Raw genomic sequence first — 25,982 nt, forward strand, 5'->3', positions numbered from 1 at the left:
AAAATACTTTTTCAAAGAATATTTTCCAAACATGAAGTGAGAAAAACATAAACCTAGGCCCCTTACAGCTGGTAATGCACTCTCCTTGCAGTGGTAGCACTGTGTTACAGGTCCCCAGCCCTACACACAGTCACCAAAAATAATCTGCAAGCAGCCAGAGGAATAAAACAAAATCATAAACTACGGTGATTGGTATTATAGTAGATAAGGCATTTGAACTAGGATAAATAAAAATTCATGGCTGAGTCACTAAATAATTTCCTACACTGTAGGAATTATATATAACTGAACGCAGTGACTATGGTCAAATACAAATATACTCTGCTCCCAAAAGTAACATATAGTTTAAAACCATATTTTTTCAGTGCAGGAAAAAACTAAAATAATTTTTGTCTTTGGGTCACACCCAACAGTGCTCAGGGTTTACTCCAGCTCTGTAGTCAGGAATCACTCATATGGCAGGCTCAGACGACCATATGGGTTTGCCAAGGATCAAAGCCTATGTAATTAGCTGAAGAAAATATTCAGTTTATATTACTCTCAGAGTAAAAGAGCTAAGATAGCAAAAAAAAAAAATCACAAAAAGTAACAATACATCATGTGAAGCCTCAGATAAACATAATCTGTTCTGGATCTCATAACTATTTTCATATGTGTGTCTGAGTTACACACAGCAACGCTCAATCAGTCTGTGCTCAGGTGACCATATAGGATGTCAGGGATTAAATTTGTGAGCCACATGCAAGGCAAATGTCCTACTGGCTGTATAGTTATGTTGGCCCTCAGAACTATTTTTTGAGGTAGAGAACCTTTCTTTACTTTTCTTTCTCTGTGTGTGTGTGTGGGGGGGGGGGTTTCTGGTTTTTTTTTTTTTTGCTTTTTGGGTCACACACATCCAGCGATGCTCAGGTCTTACTCCTGGCTCTGCACTCAGGAATTACTCCTGTTGGTGCTTGGGCGACCATATGGGATGCTGGGGATCGAACCCAGGTCTGCTGCATGCAAGACAGAGGCCCTACCTGCTGTACTATTGCTCCAGGTCTCAAGGTAGAGAACCTTACAAACAGAAGTGAAGAATTTAAGATTTAAGGAGTTTAAAGATTTAAGGGAATGAATCTTTTAAGCTTCTTCTACAGCCTGTTTTAAGAATATAGATTAGGAAGAAACCATAATGTACATCTGCCCTTTTCTGTCCCTCCCCATTAATTACCAAGATCTATAATGCAAAGAAAGTTTACAATAGTTTTAATTGTATAAATATAAGGTTAGGAAAATAGTACAGCTGATGGATGACGGGCACTGGTGGAGGGATGGGCACTTGATCATTGTATAACTGAAACCCAAGCACAAAATTTGTAAGCCTATAACTGTACCTCATGGTGTTTCACTAATAAAAAAATAGTACAGCTGATAGGGAGTTTGTCTTGCACAACCAGCCTGGGTTCAATCCCCAGCACCATATATAATCCCCCAAGCCCTGCTAGAATTCATCCCTGAGCACAGAATCAGGAGTAAATTCTGAGCACTCTTAGGTGTGGACCCAAATCCCCCAACCCAAAAAAGTTTTATAAATATATTTTCCTTAGCTTTTGTTGGGAATTTAAAATGGTACATTTTTCATTTTTTTTCAGGACATACTCAATTCAAACATCTGCTTATCAAAGGAGCATGCAAAGACCTGTGAAAATTCCTAACATAGATTGCTATCAAAATGCAACATAACTTTTCAAGAGACTGAACATTAAAAAAAAGTAACACACACATAAGACTGCTCAATAAATTGAAATATTCTAGTACATATTACACAGAATTTTAATTCTCAGGCACTTTCTGGGATGTAAGAAGCCTGGAGACACCTCCTGAAAATTCACAGCCAACCATGCTGGTCATCCAATGCAAAGGCCAAGGAGACCATGGCAGACATTATCCAAGCCACTGTAGTGGGGTTTGGAAGTCTCCAGGACTTGACTTAGAGTGGCCCAAGGGACCAAGGACTGGGGACCAAACTGGGGCCTGCTGTATACAAAGCACATGTCTTAACCTCTATCTCTCTGGCCCTCGTGCATTTTTTTATTTTCCTCACGCACTTAAGAAATGTCTCTTGTGAATGAAAAACCTATGACTTAGAGATGATCTTTTCCAATGTCAAATACAGTTGTAAAAATAGGAAGCAAAACTTGTTCATTCCATGCCCTATATATTTCCTGTATTAAATATTCAGGTATTAAATATATTTTTAAAGAAAGTTATATTTTTATAAAAATACAAAATATTTTTATAAAAAAGGCTGGAGCAATAGCACAGTGGGTAAGGCGTTTGCTATGCACACAGCCGACATGGCTGACCCGGGTTTGATTCCTCCCCCACTCTCGGAGAGCCTGGCAAGCTACCGAGAGTATCTCGCACAGCAAAGCCTGGCAAGCTCCCTGTGATGTATTCAATATGCCAAACACAGTCTCACAACATGGTCTCCTTAGGCCCTTGCACTGGATGACCAGTATGGTTGTGAGACGTTACTGGTGCCCGCTCGAGCAAATCGATGAACAACAGGAGGACAGTGCTACCGTGCTATAAAGAGTGCCATCATCTTATAATTTGTAAAATATCGGTACATTGAAAAGTGTGATGTGATACAATAGAAAGGCACAGCAATTCAGTCATACTACCTGGTTATTAGTCTTGTATTTCTAATATCTGGCAATTATCAACCCCTCTGAGTCTCACTTTTCTCAACTTAGACGAACAGGAATTTACAAACAGCATCTCGATGAGTTTGTGTAAGGCTAAAAATATACACTGTGTTAAAATAGAGTTGTAAACCAAATTGTGAAAAGCACTATTTTTAATTTTATTATTTAAAAACTAGGTTGGCCATGTTGGCTGCGTGCAAGGCAAACGCCCTACCGCTGGGCCCGCTCGAGCAAATCGAAAAACTAGGTTAATTGGGTGGATCTAGAATATATGTAGCCAGAATCTATTCTCCATTTTATTCTCATAAGAAATAGTTTAAACCTTATGAGGTGGGGTAGGGGGGTGGGGGTGGGGGGAGGGATGCTGGGCACATTGGTGGAGGAGAATGGGCACTGGTGGAGGGATGGGTAAATGATCATTGGATGACTGTAATGCAAACATGAAAGTCCCTAAGTTTGTAAGTGTACCCCACAGTGATTCACTAATAATAATAAAAAAAATAATTTAAACCTTATAGAAAATAATAGAGTACAAAAAATCACAATAATTAAAAAAAATCAAGAGACTTAAAAGAATGTTTTGATTTCCACTTGTTAACTTATTTACTTAAAAAAATTTTTTTGGAGGGGGGCACTTGAAGTGCTCTGGCCTTATTCCTTGGCTCTGTGCTCACGGTTCACTTCTGGCGTTGTTGTGTGGACTATGTGGGGTGCCAGTGACTGAACCTCAGTCAGCAGCGTGCAGTTTAAGCACCTGTCAACTGTATTAGCTCTTCGGCTATTAACTTTAAAGACTGAAAAATAATAAGATTTTTACATCAGAGAACTGTAAAGATCAGTCCTTATTTTAAAACATATATACATACACATACAACATACATATATATATGTATATATATATATATATATAGACATAGAAAGTGAAACTCAATTCGGGGTAAAATCTGTGGCAGATCTTCATAGGCATGATTCCTAGACGAATGGTAGACTGAAAAAATGGATGGTGGGATTAGCTAAAAATGAGAAGTAGAAATATGAAAGCTATGTGGTTTTGCTATATACACGTATATCCCTGTTTTTTTCTAATATATTTTCCAAGTATATTTAGATAAGGTAGGTACTGTTTTGAAGACAACCAAGAGTAATTTTCTCTCAAGAGTCTAATTTTAGAGTACACCCTTTTCTTAATCATAGTTTTCTTCACATTCAGAACATTTGGGAGGAGCAGTTACATAACAAAACAGATTATGGGGAACATAGATGCAACATAGAAAACACTTACTTTAATTCTCTGTCCCTCCTGTCTTGCTTTGCTATTTAACTGCTTCATCTTGTGTTTGTACCTGAGATCAAGAGGCATAAAATACTATTTCAAAATTTGTGTGTCCTTTCTAATTCTTGCAAATTTGAACTCCTACTAGCTATAAACCTTTAGAGCTTTACAGCTAGACCATTTTCCCCTTCAAAAATAAAAATCAATACCAAACGATAGTCTGGAATATATTTCTACTCTAAAGGAGGTAAAGCAACTCTACACGTTGTTACCCACCAATACTGACAAATGGGAAATAGTGAGTAAAATCTATTTTTTTATTCAAACAGCCACATTTTCCCTATTAAAAAGGAAATTCATCAAATCAAACAATCTGGAATTGTTTAAGACAATCACAGCTAATTTGTTAAAGCGAAACTCATGGGTTTTAACTCAAAAGCTATGCTTCTGTGAGGGAACTGACTCCTCTAAATGATTTTCTATCATCTTCACTCAAGTTGTCTCAGTATTTCTTTTCTTTGTGAAATTTCTCCTCACTCCATACCTTGATCCTCTTAACCTAATTCAAGTCTCAAATCCTCATAAAAAGTAACATCTTATTAGATCAATATAATTCTATAATAAATAGAATAAATAAAATAAATAAAATAAATATAATAAAGAAGGTTAACTGGGGCTGGAAAGATAGTACAACAGGTAGGGCCATAGCACAGCGGGTAGGGTGCTTGCCTTATGCATTGCTCATCTGGGTTTGACTCACAGTATCCTATATGGTAAGCAGACACAGGAGTAACTCCTAAATGAGCACAGCCAGGATTAATTGTTAAACACAGAGTCAGGAGTTAAGTGTGAGCATTGTTGGTGACCCACACTCCCAATGTTCATCCTCAAAGTGAGCATATTTACTATTTACTGATTTGTAATTTGGAGACTCTGTACTTGAACTGTCATTCCATTATTTCCTGAAAGCTGCTTTATTCATAAAAATCCTGTCTTTTCTATAACAGTCTTGTCAAAAACATCCTCTTCTATGAATTCTTTCCTAACCACCTAAAGACCTCTCTCCCACTCCTAGAATTCCAACAGAATCAATAAAAACAAATTCAGTAACTGTTTTCTAATTATTATTTCTTCATTCCCACACTAAAAGTTTTAGTTTGGGTCATGAGATTGTACAGCCTACCATGCCTGTCATGCACCTGACCCAGGTTTGATTCTTAGGGCCGTATGGTCTCAACAGCATCACTGAGTACAGCCCTAAAGCATCTTCCTCCCCAGCCCCCACTCTCAGGGTACTGCAAGGTGAAAGCAGCATCACATTCTCAGGACCTTGCACTGATCCATCAGCCCAGTTGGCCCAGGCTTCTAAGCACTGCTTTATTGGAGTCCCCCCCTCCCCCCCCAAAAAAAAGTTAAAACTTAAGAATTTATTTAATGAGGTATCACTTGTTTTATGTATTTCCTGGGCTCAAAAGTTCATTTACTTTTAACATCTGAAGAACTGTGTACATTTCCAATCTCATCTTAAATTCAGGAGTCAACTTCCTTAGAAGTAGGCGTTCAGGGTATCTTTGTATCAGGATGGCTCTCATGCTACTGTACTCTGCTGGGAGAGGAAAACAACAAAATCAAACAGATTTTGTTGTTTTCCTGCTCCAGGGTATTCCAGAGGCTAGCACTGTCAAATATAAGTGACCACGAGCCAAAGTTTTACCATCCCATACCCACCTCACTGTTCATCACGCTACAGAGTGGGACTTAGTCAAGGCTCTTGCCCCTGAGGGACAAATAATGAAAGCCTATAAAGAATGGACCACTAAGCAAAATTAGAGATATTTTAAGCCACAACTACAGAAACAGTCCAAAAATTGCTACAGAAATTGAATTCACTTTGTCCAGATAACCCTATGGACTACATTTTATTTTCCAAAGAATCTATGTTTAGTCTTCTTGGCTTTTAACTTCTGCTCCCAATCTATTCAATCTGAGTATTTATCTGAGACTCTTGAAAGGCTACAGCAACCTTGTACCTTCCTGTTTTCATTTTCTACCAGACCTCGTATCTCAGTCAATGCATATGTAATACTAATGCTGACCTGACAAGTGACCACTGCTGGTGCTTTCTGACTCAGGTGACAGGCCTGGGAGATGGGCAAGCCAGGTGATCACAAGTCTGAGTTCAAACCTTGATGTCATCAGCACTGTTGAGGTGACCCTGAGAGCCCCACATTAGGGACCCCCAAGAGCACAAGGCAAGCATGGCCCCTGAAACATATACACCCTGCGCATGGCAATTCTTACTGCTTCAATTCTTAAAGAACTAAAAATTCATCTTAGAAGAGCGTCAACAAGAAAACTTCTTTTTGCAGTTATAACTATTCAGGGTACAAATACTAAGGGTCCATAAGTACTTCAGTGCCTGAGTCCCAGATTGGGGGAAGTGGGGGGATAAACATCAAACTCCTCGTTGAGACAGACAGACTTAACATTTATCCCCTAATAAGAAGTCCTTGAGTTTATTTTGTTCCAATTCACATGCAGCAGAAAAGCCTAGTATTTTCAAGTCAAATCATGAAATAACTGATTTTCTCTCTCCACTAATAGGCACAAATCTAGAACTTTAGAAAGGTGGTTATGTTTGATACAGTCCTCTGGAAACCTTTTGTCAATTAAAAAAGGAAAGGAAAGAAAGCCTGAAGTACAGAAAAGTGTCCAGTGTGATACAGTAGAAAGAAGTGCTAGGATTAGAACTCGGCCTGATTTCAAGGATTGAGTTCTTAAATATTACGTAGGCTACATGCCTCAAAATACACTATACTTGCTAGCCACCTTTTAAAAATCAATTTCTCATCTCATTCCTCCAGTAAATACAGAAACACTAACCTACAGGGGTAATAAGAACTAGCATAAATTTTCAAATATTTCAGTTCTATGCCATAGTCTCTCATGAACAAAAAACAAACTAGACAAATGTGATATGTATTTTGTATTAATAGCATACATATATTAATCTAGCAAAATCTCAAACTCCCTTAGGTCAATTTTCTAATCCATGAAATTAAAAAAAAAAACCTGAATACTAATAGCCAGCATATCTTCTAATTTTAAAAGTTCAATGGTACCTCAAAAGCCTGAAGAGCAAAGTGATCATAATATTTCATTCAATTAACTGTATTACAAAGAGAAGGGAAAAGCACGGTGGAAATTTAGTACTTAGAAGAAAAAGTAAATCATTCAAACTACTCAACTGAACATTGTTTCACTTCTACAAATATACACCATATCAGGTTATAACCTAAAAAATGTTCATGATTAAAATTCCAACCTTCCTCACAGACAGTGTCATAAAACTAGTTCATATTATTAGGGAAATGTACACAAAACAAAAGTTTCCCTTGAAAAGTTAAATAATAAAAAGTTCAACTTACATAATTTACTGCAGTCAATCGTATAAGGAACTTGCATGCTATTTAATTAAAGAACTAAAAATTCATCTTAGAAGAGTATCAACAAGAAAACTTTTTTTTAAGCAGTTATAACCCAACTATTCAGGGTACAAATACCAAGGATCCATAAGTACTTAAGAGGTTAGCCTGCACTGGGTGTAGTTTTAGAGCAGAAAATTAATAGCATAGCTTGCTGGAATTTCCATCAACTAATAAAAATTGGTCAGATATTATTTTTAAAAAAGAATTTGTGTTGGAAATAAAACCATGAAAATGAACAACAAATTATCAGTTATTCAGATATAAAAATAATAGTAGTGATAATACAAATAGCAAATTTTATTGATTACATTAATAGACAAAATACTCATCTTCACTAAAACCTTATACAATACATGGTACAACTGTGATGTTAGAGATAAAAATGAAACTCTCATGAAGAGACTAACTTGTCAGAGGTCACAGACTACAACTCTCTAGTCAAAATTGTCTTAAATAAAATGCTTCATTTAACAGTGGTAGGGCGTTCGCCTTACAAGCGGCCAACATGGCCGATCCGAGTTCGATTCCTCCGCCCCTCTCGGAGAGCCCAGCAAGCTACCGAGAGTATTCGATATGCCAAACACAGTAACAACAAAGTCTCCAATGGAGACGTTACTGGGCCCGCTCGAGCAATCAGAATGTAACCATAGAAAAAAGGTCTATTAATATTAGTACTTAGTAACATTTAATTACAATCAACTGAGTTTGGTCATCTTCAATGAGTTTTTTATTCTTTCCTTCCTTGATCACTAAACCCAAATTAATCTAGTTAATATTAAGATTCTTCTCCAATATGATTATGTTCAGGAAGCAGGTAGAAACTGCTCATTATGTATAAAGCATTTACTAGGCAGACTACAACTTTTTTAACAAAGTTTGTTAGAAAAAGATTTATTGCTTTTCAAAAAAGATGTCATCAGTTGAAGAAGAAAATCAATTTATGTCCTTGAAAAATCAAAAAGAAATAAAAGTATATTAAGCATGACTGAAGCAATAAAAAAATTCTTAATCATTACATTGAGAATGTAGCACATTTGTAAATGTATTTATTTCACTTTGCCTTAAGTAAAGAACTAGTTGACAAATTCTGATATAAACAGATAAAGGCCAATGCTTAGGCACTTACTAGGTACCAAATACAAGCTAAGTACTTTACATACATTATGTCATTTAATACTCGCATCCAATTTAAGAAGTTATTACATTCACCATTTCACAAATGAATAAACTGAGGTTCTGAAATTAAATAACTTGTCCAGAATAACTTCATACTCAGCCTGTTTTCAGAATCTGTTCCTAACCACCATATTAAAAAAGAAAAACACATGGGACCAGAGGAATAGTGATTAGGGCACATGCTTTGCATGTGGCCAACCTAAGATTCAATTTCACCACGTATGACCCCACGAGGCCCAGTGAAAGTGATTCCTGAGTGCAGAGTCAAGGGTAAGCCCTGAGCTCCACTGGGTGTGGCCCAAAAACCAATAAATAGGTAAAGTCTAAAATCAAAATGTTCTGTTTCTTATGCCTAGGTACAATGTCAAATATAACAAACATTTGTTTGCAGTGAAGTCTGAAAATAGAGGGAGGAAATCACTTATACACCTCTTACCCTTTGAAATTTTAATCACTTCTATCAGTCTCTGGTGCTTTAAATTTGATAGCCACTTTCACATATTTCTGGAAATAAAAAGTGCTGTTCACATCACAAGGATAGTTTATATGCTTTTGTTCTACATTAGGTGAACAGTACATCGAGAATACAGAAATCAGGACTAAACAAAGACAGAAATCTGAGGGTACAAGCCACAAACACCACTGCTAACCTCCTCTGATATCTGTTTTCTCTCATTTCCAAGTGAAGAATGCTGAGTATCTGGGGCCAGAGATTAAGTAAAGTTTGGTGGGGTGCTTGCATATGACCTGGGTTTGATCCCCTGCATCACATATGGTCCCCTGAGCCCACCAGGAGTGATCCCTGAGCAAAGAGCCAAAAGTAAGCCCTGAGCACTGCTGGGAGCAGCCCAAAAACAAACAACTTGTTGTGGGTAATTCTAACACTTTTAAACTCACATTCAATTATTTTATACCAGTGATACAGTACCTGTCTTAGTAGTGGTCCATGGATTGCCAGTTATAACTAAAGTAGGAAACTAATGGTCTTCAACCTCTCTACATGTGCTAGTGGTTATAGACAAACCATGGCTCTACATTATGAAGCTACAATCTGGATGGAACAGGCACATCAGACTGGAATCGTGGAGAAATTATTAGAAATTCTAGTAATTCCTACTTATTAGGCAAAAACTTAATACTTATGTGTTAGTCACACAACTCTAGTGGAAAACACTTTATGCATTAACATTAGTTGAGCACATGGTACCTCTGTAGGATTTTAAGTTACACATTAGATTTTAGGTACACAGTATACATAGTAAAAGTTCTTCTTGAAAAGATGTTAGATAATTACTAAGTTAATCTACATGATCTTCTGAACTGAATTCCTGCATAATAAAAAGCAATCTAGAATATTCACATAATTCAAATATCAAATATAGTTTATAGTATCACAAAAATTATTCTTTTTCCCTTTCAGTTATTTATGGAGTTTGGAAGACCTTTAATACCTAAATAAATAGTTAAAAAAAAAAAGCTTATGTTGGGTTGGAGAAATAGTACAGGGGTAGGGCACTTGCCTTGCATACAACGGATCCTGGTTCAATCTCAGGCACCACTTACTGTCCTCTGAGCACAGCTACTGGGTATGACACAAAAACTAAACCAAAGAAACAAAATACATGAGGCGTTCTAATTACACCTAACTACAAATTCTGGTGCCCGCTTGAGCAAATCGATGAACAATGGAAGGACAGTGACAGTGACCAATTCTGTGGGCTGGAATGATAGCACAGCAGGTAGGGAATTTGCCTTGCACACAGCCGACCCGGGTTCGATTCCTCCATCCCTCTCAAGAGAGCCCGGCAAGCTACTGAGAGTATCCCACCCGCACGGCAAAGCCTGGCAAGCTCCCTGTGGCGTATTCAATATGCCAAAAACATTAACAAGTCTCACAATGGAGACGTTACTGGTGCCTGCTCAAGCAAGTCGATAAACAATGGTACGATGGTGCTACAGTATTACCAATTTTGTAGTGCATATTTTTGGTGGGGTAGAGAAGGTAACACTTCTTCAGCTGTGCTTGGGATTCTGGGAGCCATTCCCAGCAATACAGATTCTGGTAATACAGATCTGAGGATTGGATGTTTTGTCATGTGCCGTCTAGAGCTAGCCCATTTAAGTTGCCTCCCTAGCTCTCATTTTGCAGTTTTAAGATACTTTTTATTGTGGTCTGCAGTTTTCAAACTTTACAAAGAATAAAAACACAAAATTTTTTTGTTAGTGAACAACTGAGTTTTTTCAAATGACACAATTTACTGTGATGGAAATGTATTAATTTCAAAAACAACATACAAAGCTCTCAGATGAATGAAACACTTTCGTCAACTAAGGTTCGTGTTTACAAAATTATACCCATTTATAATTATAAATTATTATAAACTATAAAAGATGGTGTTTAATGATAAAGCTCCTAAAGTTGATGATCTTCCTAAAACGATCGTGTCAAGGGCAGCTTTAAAGATGATTATAAATGTCTTTCCCTGGTGAGAGGAGTTCAGGAAAGAAGTAAATTATTTGAAATTATAAATGAAAGTTAAGGTCTTAATAAGTCCACTAAGGCATTTTATGCTCAAAACCATGACTAGAAGGAAAAAAATTAGTGGGAGAGTAGATTTCAATGAGAACAAAAATAAAATAAGGTAGCATTAAATGACCACTGATGAAGAAGGAGCACACAACCACAAAAATACATGGATTTCTGGAGACTGGGAGTCTCTAAAGGGTAGTCTGGGTTCCGGGTTCTTGTCTATTGTTTTGTTTTTCAGCGACACCTTATGGTACTCAGAAGCTACTTCCCAGCTCTGTGCTCAGGGTTGCTCCCAGAGTAGTCAGTGGGTCATGCAGTAATGAGGATCAAATCTAGGCCTCACGTATATGAAGTATATGCTGTGGGCTGGAGTAATAGCACAGCGGGTAGGGCGTTTGCCTTGCACGCGGCCAACCCGGGTATATATAACTATCCCAATTCTTCCCAAAATGTTAAAATCAATTAAACATAGGCACAGAAAACACAAGAGGAAAACCAAATATTTGAGGAAGTACACTGTACATCACCGCTTGCCAATGAATAACAGATGAGCCTTGACAGAGACTGTGAACTGTCATCAGTGAGGTTTTCTTCCACTTCAGCCAATTTGCTTAGATGGCTAGCTACCCATAAATTCTATTTTCTCTTAATTCTGGGAGAAAAAAATTAGTATATTCAACATTCAGAACTATGACCTTTTAAAGTTGCAATCTCTCTCCCCCTCTCCGAGGTTTCAGGGTTTGTTTTGTTTGGGGTGGGAGTTGCTTTGTTGTTGTTTGAGCCACACCCAGTGCTGCTCAGAGCTCACCCCTGGTGGGGCTTGGGGTAACATATGTAGTAGAGGGATTGATCCCAGGTTTGCTATGTGCAAAAGTTATCTCTTTACCTAACTGATTTACTGGATAATCTGGAGGCAAAGCCTTTAACTTTACTGTGAATTCTTTTGTCTAATTTTCAGGCTCTCGATCTCAGTTTTTTAAGTTTCTAGTTTTAAATGATAAAACTAGAATTTTAAATTTTATCATTTAAAACTAGAAACTTAAAAAACCTTCAAACCCTTCAGTATACAATACTATCTTAAGCTTTTTTTCTTTTAAATGCCAATCAAGAAATTTATATGCTTCCAAGAGACCAGGCCACAGAGTATCTGAGAGAAAGTACTGATGACCCCTGGAGCAAGAATAAAGGTGTAGATACTGAAAGCTGGGACTCAAAGCCAGTGTCTTCTAGTAGAAATACTTGGGGCCGGAGTGGCAGCAAAGAGGGTACGGTGTTTGCCTTCCATGAGGCCGACCAGGGTTCAATTCCCAGCATCCCATATGGTCCCCTGAGCACCGCCAGGAGTAATTTCTGAGTACAGAGCCAGGAGTAAACCCTGTGCATCGCTGGGTGTAACCCTTTAAAAAAGAAACTAAAAAGTAGAAATACTTAAGGCGTATTTCAGGCTCCTTAACATAAATAAAATAGCACTGTAATTAGTCCAAACAGACAAAAAGAAAAAAAAAAACACTAAGATTATTCTTCCATTGTGAAAACAAAAAAAATCTCCCAAATATGTTAATTAATAAAAAAGTGAATCTACTATAAAGGCATTAGGTATTCAACTATATTTCCATGAAAATAAATTGGTTTTCATATTTCTTAAGAATAAGAGTTTGTATGGAAAAGAATGTTCATTTATCCAAAATATTTTAAAAGTTTGAGTCAAAGACTGATAAACTTACTCTAGATGAGTCGTATGATGGGCTTGGTTGACCACTTGTTCCCCAGGATGTTGTACTTCCTCGTTCATCCATTCCTAAGGAGAGAAGGAAGGTAAATGTAAAAACCCAAAAGAACACCATGATGGACTTTTAGGGTATGCTACACAGAGCACAGCATAATTTGGTGAGTGGTATTCGCAACTGCATGAAACTGCCCATATGCCCATCCTTGTCTCAAAAGACTAGGAGTATCTTTATTGTTCCTTATAAGGACCTATATTGTACAGTATTTTAGAACAACACTATGTCTGTGGAGTCTTTAGAGGCATAATCTAAGTCCTTCTCAGTCTGCTCCACTACTCCTTTCAGGACTAGATAAACCAACTCCCCAAGTTTCTATAGTTTAGTACTATATATATGAAATTATGAAAATCTTGGCTCACAGATAAGTCTTAGAAGATGAAGGAAATCAAATAACTGTTTAATTAATGAAAATAGTCTCTATCAGACAGTAACTAAATGCTCTTAACCAAATACATCAAACTAGATCAAACTGTAACAACACTAGTCATATCAAAATTAATCAAAGTGACACAGTAACTCACCCCAGAAAATCTCTAAAATTATACACAAATTGAACAAATAAGTAGATTCATTTTTTTCAAAGAAAAACATATGGAACTAGTATGTTCAACAATAAATATTCAGAACTTTTGGCTTTATTATTTTCATATTCCAATCAGCCCATAGAAAAAGTTGTTAGAGATCTCTCAAAACAGTCATTTCTGTTCTGATTAACAGTCTATTTTATCTTGTCCTAAGAGTACTTGCCCAACCCCTTCCTATGATCAAATATAAGTAAAAAACTTCTTTGTTTTATTCTGGTGTTAAAAAAAATGGATTTTACCAAGACAGCATTTTGCTAAATTTGGAACCTTAGCTCAGAATATTAAAAAAATTTCTGCTGCAATACAGATGACAGAGTGGCTTGCAATACGTCACAGAATAAGTCGAAATTCCCAAGACGTTTCCATAGGGAGCAAAATGCTAACTGAAGGTCTAAGTGACAAAAAGGAAAAGCAGAGTCAGTTTCCAAAGTAGAATCTATTACTAATTCAGTTAGAAAGACACCAATTTTTTCTCTTCATGAATCTAAATTCTTAATCAAGTAATGAATATTTTAAAAGTTTTTAAAATATTGTAAAGAAAATACGAGTATATCTTCAGGCATAATTTCAAGTAAATCAGAACTCTAAACAGATATTTTATGTAAAATATAGTTTAATTATTCTTGAAGAAATCGTATATAAGTTCTAGAGTTTTGAAAAGATTCTAAAACTTTAGAGCGCATCGTACTTCGATAAAAAACATAGTTTGACCTCTCCAGTATCATTAGTTTACTATAAGTGATTTTCCAGACATTTTGTTGACAATATGAACTGCATAACAGGATTCCTGAAACTAAATCAACAGAAAAGCTACTACTAATCTTCGAAACTCACTAACTAAAAAAACCATACTTTCTATTTGCACTTAGTTTACTATATGAGTTAAAATTATACAGTCAGAGCCAGAGAGATTGTACAGCAGGTAGAACACTTGCCTTGAATACTGCAAACCTGCTTTAGATTTCTGGCACCACATATGGTCTCCTGTGTCCCGCCAGGACTGACCTCAGCACAGCCAGGAAGGGCCCCTACACCTACCCAACTGAATAAACTGAAAATAGACTTAAAAAATTACTTAGAGTAAAATATAAACATACAGGCTACTGAAAGTGGAGTCTCATATGTATACAGCCATGTCACAGCAGCATCATTTATAATAACCTACCCAAAAGGGGAAACTGACCCAAGCGTCTCCTGCTGGATGAGTGAATTAAAACATGGCAGACAATCATGTGATGGAAAGGAAAAAGAAAGATTCTGACATGCGTCACAAATTGATCATTATATGAGCATCATACTGTATAGCTACATAAATCTAATGGTATAACCTACTACATACCAAAAGCGATACAGTATAGTTTACTAGAACATTGTTTTATATATCATGTCATTTATCAAAACACCATTAAGATACATAACCACAAAATCTATAGTGAAAATTATCCAAACATAACAAAGAAAGAATCTGATGTAACATGGATTAAAACCAAGGTTATTAAGTTAAGTGAAATGAGCTATAAAAGGGCTACAGGCTGCCTTTTTGTTTTTGTGGTAATTTATTTTGCTGGGATAAAGTCTTTGAATTTGATGTAGTTCTATTTGTTTGTTCTTGTTTTCATTTTCTTTGCCAAAGAAATTGAGTCTCAGATATCTATGATGCCAGAGTCGAGAGTTTATACCTTTTAAATGTTTTGTGTTTGGGGGGTGTAATTCCCAAGTCTATAACTTAAAGTGAATTTTGTTTTTGTGTATGGTGCAACAGTTTAGGTTTTCTGTATATAGTTTTCCAGTTTTTCCCATCACTATTGAAGAAGCTTTTCTTTTTCCAGTGTATAGTACTGGCCATTGTCATAGATTCAATGTTCGCGTATGTGTGTAGTTATTTCTGGACTCTGTTCCATTCCATTGATCTAAGTATTTTTCTCTATCCCTATCCCTATGTTTTAATTACTTTTGCTTTATAATAGTTTGATTTCAGGGAATATGATGCCTCCATTACTTCCCTCCTCAAAATAAGATTATTACATAAAATGCTAAATTAAGCCCCCAAATTATGAGTATTACACATTAATGGTAATGGACCTGGCAAAAGGTTCAAAGAATGTTTAAAACTGGAGGCTCCCAAACTCATCTGGTGTATGGGGGGGAAAATCCACTCAGTTTCCTTAGAAATTTATCTCTTTCAAGCCAACAAACAGAAAGTAGTGTGCCATGCCACCACCCCCTCCTCCAATTCTGGCCCTACTACATCTGAGGTTTATACTGTTCCCCTCGGTCATTGCAGTGAACACTCAGGGTGGTAGTTTTGTCCACCTCCAGAAACAGTTACTCTAGAGTTTAAACTCAGAGCTCTATAGTTTTATTGTTACCATATCCAGACTCTGAATAGAAGGTTGTGGCTGGCACTGACAAAGGCAAAAGTCATTTTTTATTATCAATGACTCTATTCTGTTAAAAACAATAACTATATAAATACAGCAATATGACAGAAATGATAAACTTTCCAAGGCTTCAACCATGAACTATGGTAGGCAGGTAAAGAGTAAACAAAATACAGAATACAAACTGATCAAAATTTGAGGACAATTATCAACAAGAATAAACAGCATAATTACAATATGTTAAAATTAAGGAAAATTAATTTCTATTAGAATACACCTGAATCATCATTTCCAATTATCTTCTTTTCCCATTTCTAGTCTATTCATATTAATTTAACAATTTCTGAGACACTAACTCTTCAATAGATCGACTAAATTGTTTATGTAAAGCTTAGCAATAATTAAGTGCTAAAACTCTGTGGTCTCAGGGCTGAGAGGCAGTACAGCAGCTCGTGAACTTTGCATGCTGCTGACCTGAGTTGAATCACCAGCACAATGGCCTTCCAAGAAGATCCCTAAGCAGAGCTGGGTATCCCCCAGAAACAAAAACTTCTGGTATTTATTGACTTTCTAATTATCAATCTATTTTTATTTAACAAGATTATCAATACCTTCTCCTACTTGACACTATCAAAACCTATTAAGAAAAACTGCCCGAGAGACTGATAGCAGGTTAAGAAAAAAAAAGGAATGGGGGAAACAGTTTCAATGGTAGTAGAGAATCCAGTGAGCTGAAAGGGTCAAAAAAAAAAAAAAAGAAGAACAGTAGTTAGAACACCTGCAGCAAAGCTGCTCAAGACAGTGACTCTGCTTGGTTCAGAGGTCTATCATTATAGAAAGGGAAGTAAAGATTTGGTGGAAGAGCACTAGGCTTGTCCTCCTGCCCCTTTTCCTTTCCTTTATCTCTCCCACTTCCTTCCTACACATCCCCTTCTCCTTCAAATACACACAACCTCTGGTAGTATTGATATAAAGTTTTTCATTCCAGCAAGTAAACTGCACTCCCCAAATATCAAATCCTAACACTGGTATAAAGGAAGGACACTGTCTTTTGCAGGATGCCATCTACTACAGGGTGATTCAATAAATGATCTGATGAGAAAAAAATTGATTGGCAATAACTATATCAGAAAGCCTGACCCATAAATATCTATCTTCGATAGCTTTTATCTTATTATCATGTCAGTAATGCTATTCTGTTAGATAAAACTCAAAGGCTGCAATGAATAAATAATATTCACCTTTTTAAAAAACATCATCAGGGGGTTGGAGCGATAGCACAGTGGGTAGGACATCTGCCTTGAACGCGGCCAACCCGGGTTTGATTCCCAACATCCCATATGGTCCCCTGAGCACCGCCAGGAATGATTCCTGAGTGCAGAGCCAGGAGTAACCCCTGAGAATTGCTGGGTGTGACCAAAACAAAAAACCAAAACAAAACAAAAAACAAACCTTTCATCAGTTCTTACGGGAATTTAACAGGATATGTTTCTTTATAAAATGTATATATGATACTTTAATAGAGATTTTACTTATAAAAAATTGAGATTTTGTCTGGAGAGATTTGTATAGGAGGTAAAATAACTGTCTTGTGTGTGATCATTTTTGGTTCTATCACTGGTGCCACATGTGATGTACCAAGCTCTTCCAGGAGTGACCTCGGACATAGCCAGATATAAGCTACAAGTACTACTAGATGTGGCCCAGAAAAGTAAAATAAACAACAACATCAAAGTTCTGTACAATCAGAATGTCAAATAAAATTTTTTACATATAAATAAGACCAGCAAATGATTAAAAGAATTGACTTTGCAGGAAAGTTTTGGAAATTTCACTTGGTATCATTTCCTGACAGCAAATATTTTACAAGTAGGAATATTCTAGTTTGAAGCATACTAGAATAAGGCAATAAACACATGACTAATTTTCAGTAACTAATTTTAAAAATGACTTCAATCACACAGTAAGCTTGCTGTATTTTGCTATGTGATAAACCACACCACTACAAAAATATGCTCCAAATACACAATTAAGTGAGACATTCCAGTGATTCAATCAAACAAGTATGAGCAGAAAGGAGAAAGTAACTGAAAGATCTTTAAGAAAAATCAAAATTGCCTGATGAGTAGAACAAAATTCCCAGAGGGCAAACCTCTACTTTGTACAACCCTAGAATGCATTGAGTGATTCAGTAGTAGTTGATGTTGTTTTTCAAAACTGTAGTTTAGGTAAATTATAATAAGGTTAACTTCCATGACTTTGATCTACAGTTATTTCATCTTTAGCACCACCAACTCGCCCAGAACCCTCCACTACTGTCTCAACGCTACATCTAGTCTGTCTTCCTTCCCCTAACCCCCTCCCTCTACTGGTAGTCTCTTGTAACACAGGGTCAAGAGTTTGTCATCTCCAATACTGTCTATTCCCTTGTCTCGTTTCTCTATATACCACGGATGATAGGATATCTATAAAAATAGGCATATGACCTTCTCCCTGATTTATTTCACTTAAAACAATGACCTCTGATTCCATTCACACTGCAGTTAGCTTACAAGATTTCTTTTTTATAGTTGTATAGTATTCCTTTGTGTGAACGCATGTGCCTACTCCACCCCCCGCCCCACCCCACACACAATTTCCTTATTCATGGGGGTTACTTCCACATCTTGTCTTACTGTACTAGACTCTTACAGTGAATACAGATTTACATATGTTTTTTCAAATTAATGTTTTATATTTTGTTTAAAGGTAGATGCCAACTGCTATGATGTGAAAGCTCTGTTTTCACTCTTGTGAGGAATCTCCAAACGGTTTTCCATAGAAGCTGAAAGAGATGACATTGCTACCAATAGTGAATGAGAGTTCCTTTTCACCACATTCCCATCAACACCGGTATTGCCAGTCTTTCTTTATATATGCCATTCTCACTGCCTGAGACTGTCACTCCTACTGTCATTTTGATTCCATTTGTAATTCTGTCCTAATACTAACATGAACACTTTTCTACTGACCATCAGCATATTCTCTTTGGGGAAGTATCTATTTAAAACCTCTCCCCATTTTTATTTTATTTATTTATTTTTTGCTTTTTGGGTCACACTTGGTGATGCACAGGGGTTCCTCTTGGCTCTGCACTCAGGAATTACTCCTGGCGGTGCTCAGGGAACCATATCGGATGCTGGGAATAGAATCCGGGTCGGCCGCGTGCAAGGCAAATGCCCTACCCATTGTGCTATTGCTCCTGCCCTCCTCTCCCCATTTTTAGATGAAATTATTATTATTTGTTGTTGTTGGTCTTTATGACAACTTGAAGCTTTGTTTTGACAGCAAAGATTTCTTTCCACTCAGTAGAGTGTCTTTTTATTTAAGCCTGAGTTTCTTTCACAATAGAAAACCTGAGTTTGATATAGTCCCATTTGTTTATTTTTGTTTTTGCAATCTTTGCCAGTAGGGTCAAATCACTGAAGATTTGACCAAGTGATCTTGTACCTTATGGATTTGTTTTGACTAAAAACACATTCTAGTTTCTGAGGTAATATGATTAAAACTTAGTTTATAAAGAATATTTTTGCAGAATAGGGGAATGCTATTTTAGACAGATTCAAGATTAGAAATTCAACAGATGGTGAATGAGGTGGATATTCTATGGCTAGCCAACGATAGCAAAATATGAATGTTTGATCAGTCATGGCATGTTTGATGAATGATTTATGTCTTGATAATGCTGGCGTATGGAGTTGGAGGGAAGGGGGATAATAAGTAATGAAGCTGAGACGACAGATTAAGGCTACCTTGGAATAGGACAAGCTGAAAAGTATATAAATGTTATTTCTGATGATCAGAGCAGTGTTTCCAGAGTGGGCAATACTGCCCTACTTCAGTGGCATGGGAATGGTCCAAAGCGGTAGTAGTAACCTTGGTTACAGTTGGAGATCACTTTCTGTTTACTGAGATAAAGAAGCTAAGTTTTTTGAGGGGGAAGGATCGGGGGAGGCCCTGAGCGAATGTTTTTCTGAAAAGCAAGTGGGAAGCCAAGTAAATTTAGGAATCTCTACAGCAGAGAATCACATTTGAGGAATGAATATATGTGATTCTACTTGAGTTTAAGCAAGATAAATATGCTAGCAATGTTAACTTTGACTTGGAATGGGAACACAAAATAATAAGTAATACACAACACCTGACTATGAATATAAAAGAACAAATGGGATAGTCTACCAGAAATACTGCTAGGATAGAAGTTAATAACTGTAGCTGACTGGCTAAAAGAATATGACACAAGAGTGTTATCCAATTCAAGAGAATGGCTATAGCTGTGAATGTCTCAACACTATGCTGTGTACATGAAGTTTCTGGCAATATATTTTTATTCAAGTATCTTTTACAGTGTGCACTTTAAGATGGTAGAATAGTGAATACAATTTTATTTACCTTAAGTCATGCTTGAGAAACTTATTAACTCTTTGGTGTGAAAGCTAATATTATTTCTGTATATAACTTCTATCATTAACAGAAAATATGCCTTGCTCATCTCTGTATTCACCTGCACCTAGCATATGAGCAAAATAGATCTTCAAAAGTAGTAGAAGAGCCCCACAAGCGGCTCTCCGGCTCCAGAACGGCCATGATCCCAGAGGCACACAAACCAATCTGGGAACCCAGAGGATTTTGGAAGAAATGTGCCTGAACTATGCATTAAGCTAAAGCGCCATTCTCCCCCCCACCCCCGCCCTCCCCCGCTCTTCCTGTGGGAAAAGGTGGTTGTCCCTTCCTCGTTTCCCTCCACCAGCAGCACAGTGGCCGCTGCCTCAGAGATTATTGGACAGTCAGGTATGAGCCACCAGTGACGGGGCACCCAGGGTCTCATGGGATGGGGGTAGAACCGGCCCATCCTTCCCGCCCTGCAGAGACCATGAGTTGTCCCTCACGAGTGGCTCTCCAGCTCCAGAATGGCCATGATCCCAGAGGCACACAAACCAACCTCAGAACTCAGCAGCTTTTGGCAGAATCCCTCCAGACTTAATTAGTAAAATATGAGAAATCCAAAATCACGCAGCTGCAATGAAAACAAATTACCTAATGATGCCTTTTCAGCAGGTCTGATCGTTGGGGGGAAATTCCAAATAATAATGGTGCCTTTTTTGTCAAAATAATGAATGTAAACAAAGTAGAGAGAGTCAAGTGGAAATCATCTGCCTCACAGGCAGGGGAAGGGGTAGGATGGGGGAATACTGGGGTTATTGGTGGTGGAAAATGTGCACTGGTGAAGAGATGGGCGTTTGATCATTGTATGACCGAGACTTAAACCTGAAAGCTTTGTAATTGTTCTCACAGTGATTCAACGAAAATAAAAAAAGGTAGTAAAATAGTTTTAAATGGCAGTTATTATTTTAAGACTCTGATCACAAATATGTTGGAGGAATTCTCAAAACTTTTAATTCAACTTCCATTCATATGCAATAAGCTCCAACAAAAAAAATGACTTGAAATATAAATGCACTACATCTACTCTAAGAGTAAGTAAAAACACAGGGTTAAAATTCAGAAACAATGTGCAGATATGGAAGGACAAATCTGAAATATGGGCGGAAGTGGGAGGACAGCAAAGGCCCAAGGATTGCTCAAAAGGCTGGAGCACATGCTTGCATGTGAGAAGGGCCAATGTTTGGTTCCGAGCACCATGAACAGGGGGCTAGAAACAGCCCCTAAGCATCACTGTGTGTCCCCTCCAAAAAATAGTAATACTAACATTCTCTCAGAGATTGCAAAGCATTTAGGTATGATAAATGTGACAAGAACAACATAAAAGCAGGCGAAGATAGGATATATAAGATATTAATATCCTTAGAGAAGCTATGACCCCCCAAAAGCAGGCCATTGATAAAAGTCAATTAATCTAAACACAATGTCAAATTCAAAAGAAAGAAGTAAAAGATAATCAAGCAAAATACAAACAGAAAAAGAAGTAAGTGATTAGTCCTAAACCCTGTCATGAAAGGATATTCCTGCTTGGTCTACAGAAGAAGCCTGAGAAGCCCCCAGCCACTACTCTCTCAGTAAGAGCATGCCCCACTGCACTGCGAGCTCACTGAGCTCACGCTGCTGCTCTTCTAGAATCCCAACCATTAAACTCGGAGTTGGGGATAGGAAAAGGAAGACAAAAACATTAAACTTACACTTGTACATTCAATGAAAAATATGCAGTGCCATATTAATGTGAAAACTGCACACAAAGGTTTTTTTGCCTGTGTGTGTGTGTTTATAGTACCCATTAGGATCATAAGTCAGCACCAATAAAGCAGCTTTTGCATAACTATCAAGTACATTATAGTAGATTTTGCTGATTACCTAACACAATTTGCTATTTAAAAACAGCTGTGTGAGCAATTACTATTCTTAACTTAATTCCACAAACAATTCTATTCATTTCCTGTAATGCAGCCCATATACTCCCTGACTTCAAGTCTTAGACCATTAATTCTCATAATGGCAACACACACTGCCTCTTTACGTGGAACTCTGGGGGGGGGGGGGAAATCCCTTCATATTTTTTCCTGTAGTCAAAAATCTCTTCCTTGGAGATTATTCAAACTACTACCGATTTCCTTCCAGATTCACAAAAAAAGAAAAATATACAATTTTACTCCTTATAATTCACTCATTCACAATTCTTTCATTATCTGGCCTTCTCCTAAACCATTATCAACAAAACATAAGGCCAAGCACACATCAGACCTTGGCAAACATTTGTTTACAGAATGAAAGTAAACTCGTTCGAGTCATATGCATAATAATCATATAATATAAAGTTCTCTTAGATCAAACTTCGATAGCGAACCAGAGAGCACATATTTAAATATTTGTGAGTCAAACGCTCCTCTTAGCAACTACTTAGTAAGCTATTTATAAAATAGATGGATGGATAAGGTCCACATTTTGCCCATTTCTGTTCTATGAAATCCAGTTCTGTTAATCACCTCACCTCTCTGGGATTTGCAGATAATAACCTTTGGATTTCTATTTCATTGTGCAATCACTTATCCTGCTCTCTGAAAAGATAAACATACCTGATCTTCACCTCATGTTCTTCTCATTTTGTACCCAACTCATTGGATTATTCATGTAGTTTTATGATTTTTGTTTGTCCTGTCTGAATAGTTACTAAATGGTGCTCAGGGGTTACTTCTGGTTCTGGGTTCAGATATCACTCCTGGTGGGGCTCAGAGAACCATAGTGGGTGTCAGGGATTAAATATGGGTCAGCCACATGGAAGGAACGTCCCCTACCCACTGTACTCTGGTTCCTGCCTATTTTGGTTTTAAATGACAAATTTACTGCTAGAAGTTTCCTTTGAGTTCTGTCATCTCCCAAAACACATCACATTTATAAACAAACTATATACTCTTCATATCTTCATATACATCCGGATCCTAATTATTACTACTATAAATTATTTCTAATACTACAAGTAATACTGTAATATTTCAGGTTAACATGATTTTTAATGAAGCATAGTCGTTGTACAATTAAAAACATTATATTGTTATCACTTCTCCTAGCACCCTGCTCATCTGTACTTAGGACTTACTACATTTAATGCCCAACTTAAAATCCCACCTGCTGTACAACTTCCCGATCTTCCTAACACTGCCATTTCTTTAAAATTTGTAAATCCAAGTCACTATGCATAGAGTGTTTCTTAGGTGAACATCATCCAATTAAAAATTAAGAATAGAAACCATACTACTTGGTATTCTGTATCACTAAATGTGTTCAATACCTAAAAGAAGCTCAGTAAAAAATTTTATATATGAAATGACACAAAGTAACAAGAAGAGATTTTCCAATACCCAAGCTATTATTATTCGCTTATCCATAAACTTGCACTCTTCTTAGTACCACTGATGAATAGGCTGGTTTCTGAAAGCCTTCAAAAAAGATACAATTGAGGACCAAAGCACAGAACAAAGTAACCCGACATCAGAGTACATTGTTCTATAGGTGTAAATTAAAATAAAAATGATCATATATCATGATAGTTAACATGTACACAAAAATTACTATTATGGGCAGATCTTGAAATTCTGAACTCATAATCAATGTCAAACCTACATAAAAATATAAAGTCATTTGAAAACATTTACAACTTATAAAGATGAATCATTACATCAAAGTTAATCCAGGTATGACATGAAAGTACTATCAGCAGGTATTTATCTAAAGCGCAATAAAGTACACTAACAAAGATTTGTTGTATGGAAATTAAGGTTTCTTAATAGATAAAACTGGAAATAATCCAAGTAACCATCAGTTGAAAAAAAAAAGTACTGAAAAAACTGGTATGCTTATTCAGTGCAACACTACTAATACAAAGGAAAGAAACTAGTTATATGAGAAATGTGCATTATTTCAAAATCATGCTGCCAAGGAAATGGTTCAAGGAGCTAGAGTGCATACTTTGTAGGTGTAAGCATTCACCACACCACATGGTCACCTGAGCATCGAGATTGGAGTAGTCCCTTAGCACCACCAAGTACAGACAAAATTTTAGAACAAAACACTAAACTATTATGCTTCATGAAAAAAAACAAGTAAAACTTTGGGAATAAGAGATAGTACAAGTATTAAGGTGCCTGTCTTTCATGTGGCCAACTCCACTCAAACCCAGCATGACAAGAACCACCAGGGTGACCCTTGCATCCTGCCAGGTACTGTTTCAAGAATTTATTTCTATTTGAATGTTGATCTAATGTAAAAAGAACAGATTCAGGGATAATAAAAATAAAGAAGGTTCTTGGTTTGCAGGCACAGTTGACTAGAAAGAACTGTAAGAAAATGAAAAGTTGTAAACAGGGTAAACCCCCTCCCCCTTTTTTTAAAGACCACTCTTTGTAAGCAAGGAATAATAATCAAAAGCAGACAGAAAAGGAAAATACAAAATCAATGAAAATACAAAACCAGACTTACTGGGTCAGATCCAAACCCTTATATATAGTTTCACCAAAGAGGACACTACCAGTCAGCAGAGCATGTGGTCAGTTAGTAAGCAGAAAGTTTACCAAGCCAGAAACTAGTCTGTGAGTGCTAATGTGGATGGAAAGGCGGAGAAGCACAGAAAAAGGCCAGGTCATATGAAATAAAATGTTCAATCTTTTCCAACACATACAACACATACATACCAATGCTATCACATATTTTAAATAAATATAACTGAAAAATTATACAAAAAGTATGAGGACTATTCAGATAATTAAGTCCTTCAATGGTTCTAAAAAATTAATACATAAAGGATATTTATACTGCAAAAAGCAAAATACCATTTTAAATCATTAAAAATTTGGAACTAAATTTCATATCATAAGCCTACATGGTTCTGTTGACAAGTTGTGGGTTTCAAAATTATAATAAGTAAACACAGCATAAAAAGAAATAGAAAATTATGTTGGTACAATCAAATCACATGTTGAAAGTTTTATAAACAATAGATAGAGCATTTTACAAGTAAGAATGAGGACTTGGTCTTTCACGAAAACTTCAATGGAAAAATGAGTGGCAACTTAAACTTATCCAATTACACTGAGATAAACCAGAATTTAAAGCATGAAAGGGTAAATGAAAACCTACAGTGCAGGTCATATACCTTAACTGTGACCTCTCCGTGAGTGCCCATGCCCTAATGCACCCAAAACACACTTGAAGACACAGTTCTTCAGTTTTTTAACCACACAAAAGCTGGGGAAAATGAAGTTCAATTGATGTGAATGTGTAACTGTTTTTGCAGACTCAATACCTTTACAATGGCTCCAATTATTTAAGTATTCTGCTGTATGTCAAACGTTATTATGTCATTCACTATAGTCACACTTATTTATAGCAACTTTAAACACAGAAACTAATTGTTCCAGTAAGGGATTACTACTTCAATCATAAAGAAACTGATATTTTAAGAGAAAATACTACTTTACTACTAATAGAAAACCTACTTTATACAGTCATTTCATCAAAGAGTAAACAACCACTTTCCACAAATTTCCTTCCTTGCACCCCCCTCCCCAATAATTATTTTAAACTAA

The 25,982-nt window shown here is 36.7% G+C and overlaps 1 protein-coding gene across 4 annotated transcripts in view; it reads right to left on the reverse strand.

Annotated features, from left to right (window-relative positions):
* Positions 1-25,982, reverse strand: part of TCF12 (transcription factor 12) — a 321,390-nt gene that overhangs the window by 204,132 nt on the left and 91,276 nt on the right. For 3 of the 4 annotated variants that reach the window (XM_056130730.1, XM_056130729.1, XM_056130728.1), the window contains exon 4: positions 12,882-12,955. In XM_056130730.1, the coding sequence (XP_055986705.1) occupies positions 12,882-12,955 (74 nt within the window). Of the gene's footprint in view, positions 1-3,972; positions 4,034-12,881; positions 12,956-25,982 lie in introns of all 4 variants that reach the window. The other variant, XM_056130731.1, reaches the window with a different exon arrangement.

Source organism: Sorex fumeus, unplaced genomic scaffold (assembly GCF_029834395.1).
Source record: "Sorex fumeus unplaced genomic scaffold, SorFum_2.1 ptg000081l, whole genome shotgun sequence".
In the NCBI taxonomy this organism is placed as follows: domain Eukaryota; kingdom Metazoa; phylum Chordata; class Mammalia; order Eulipotyphla; family Soricidae; genus Sorex; species Sorex fumeus.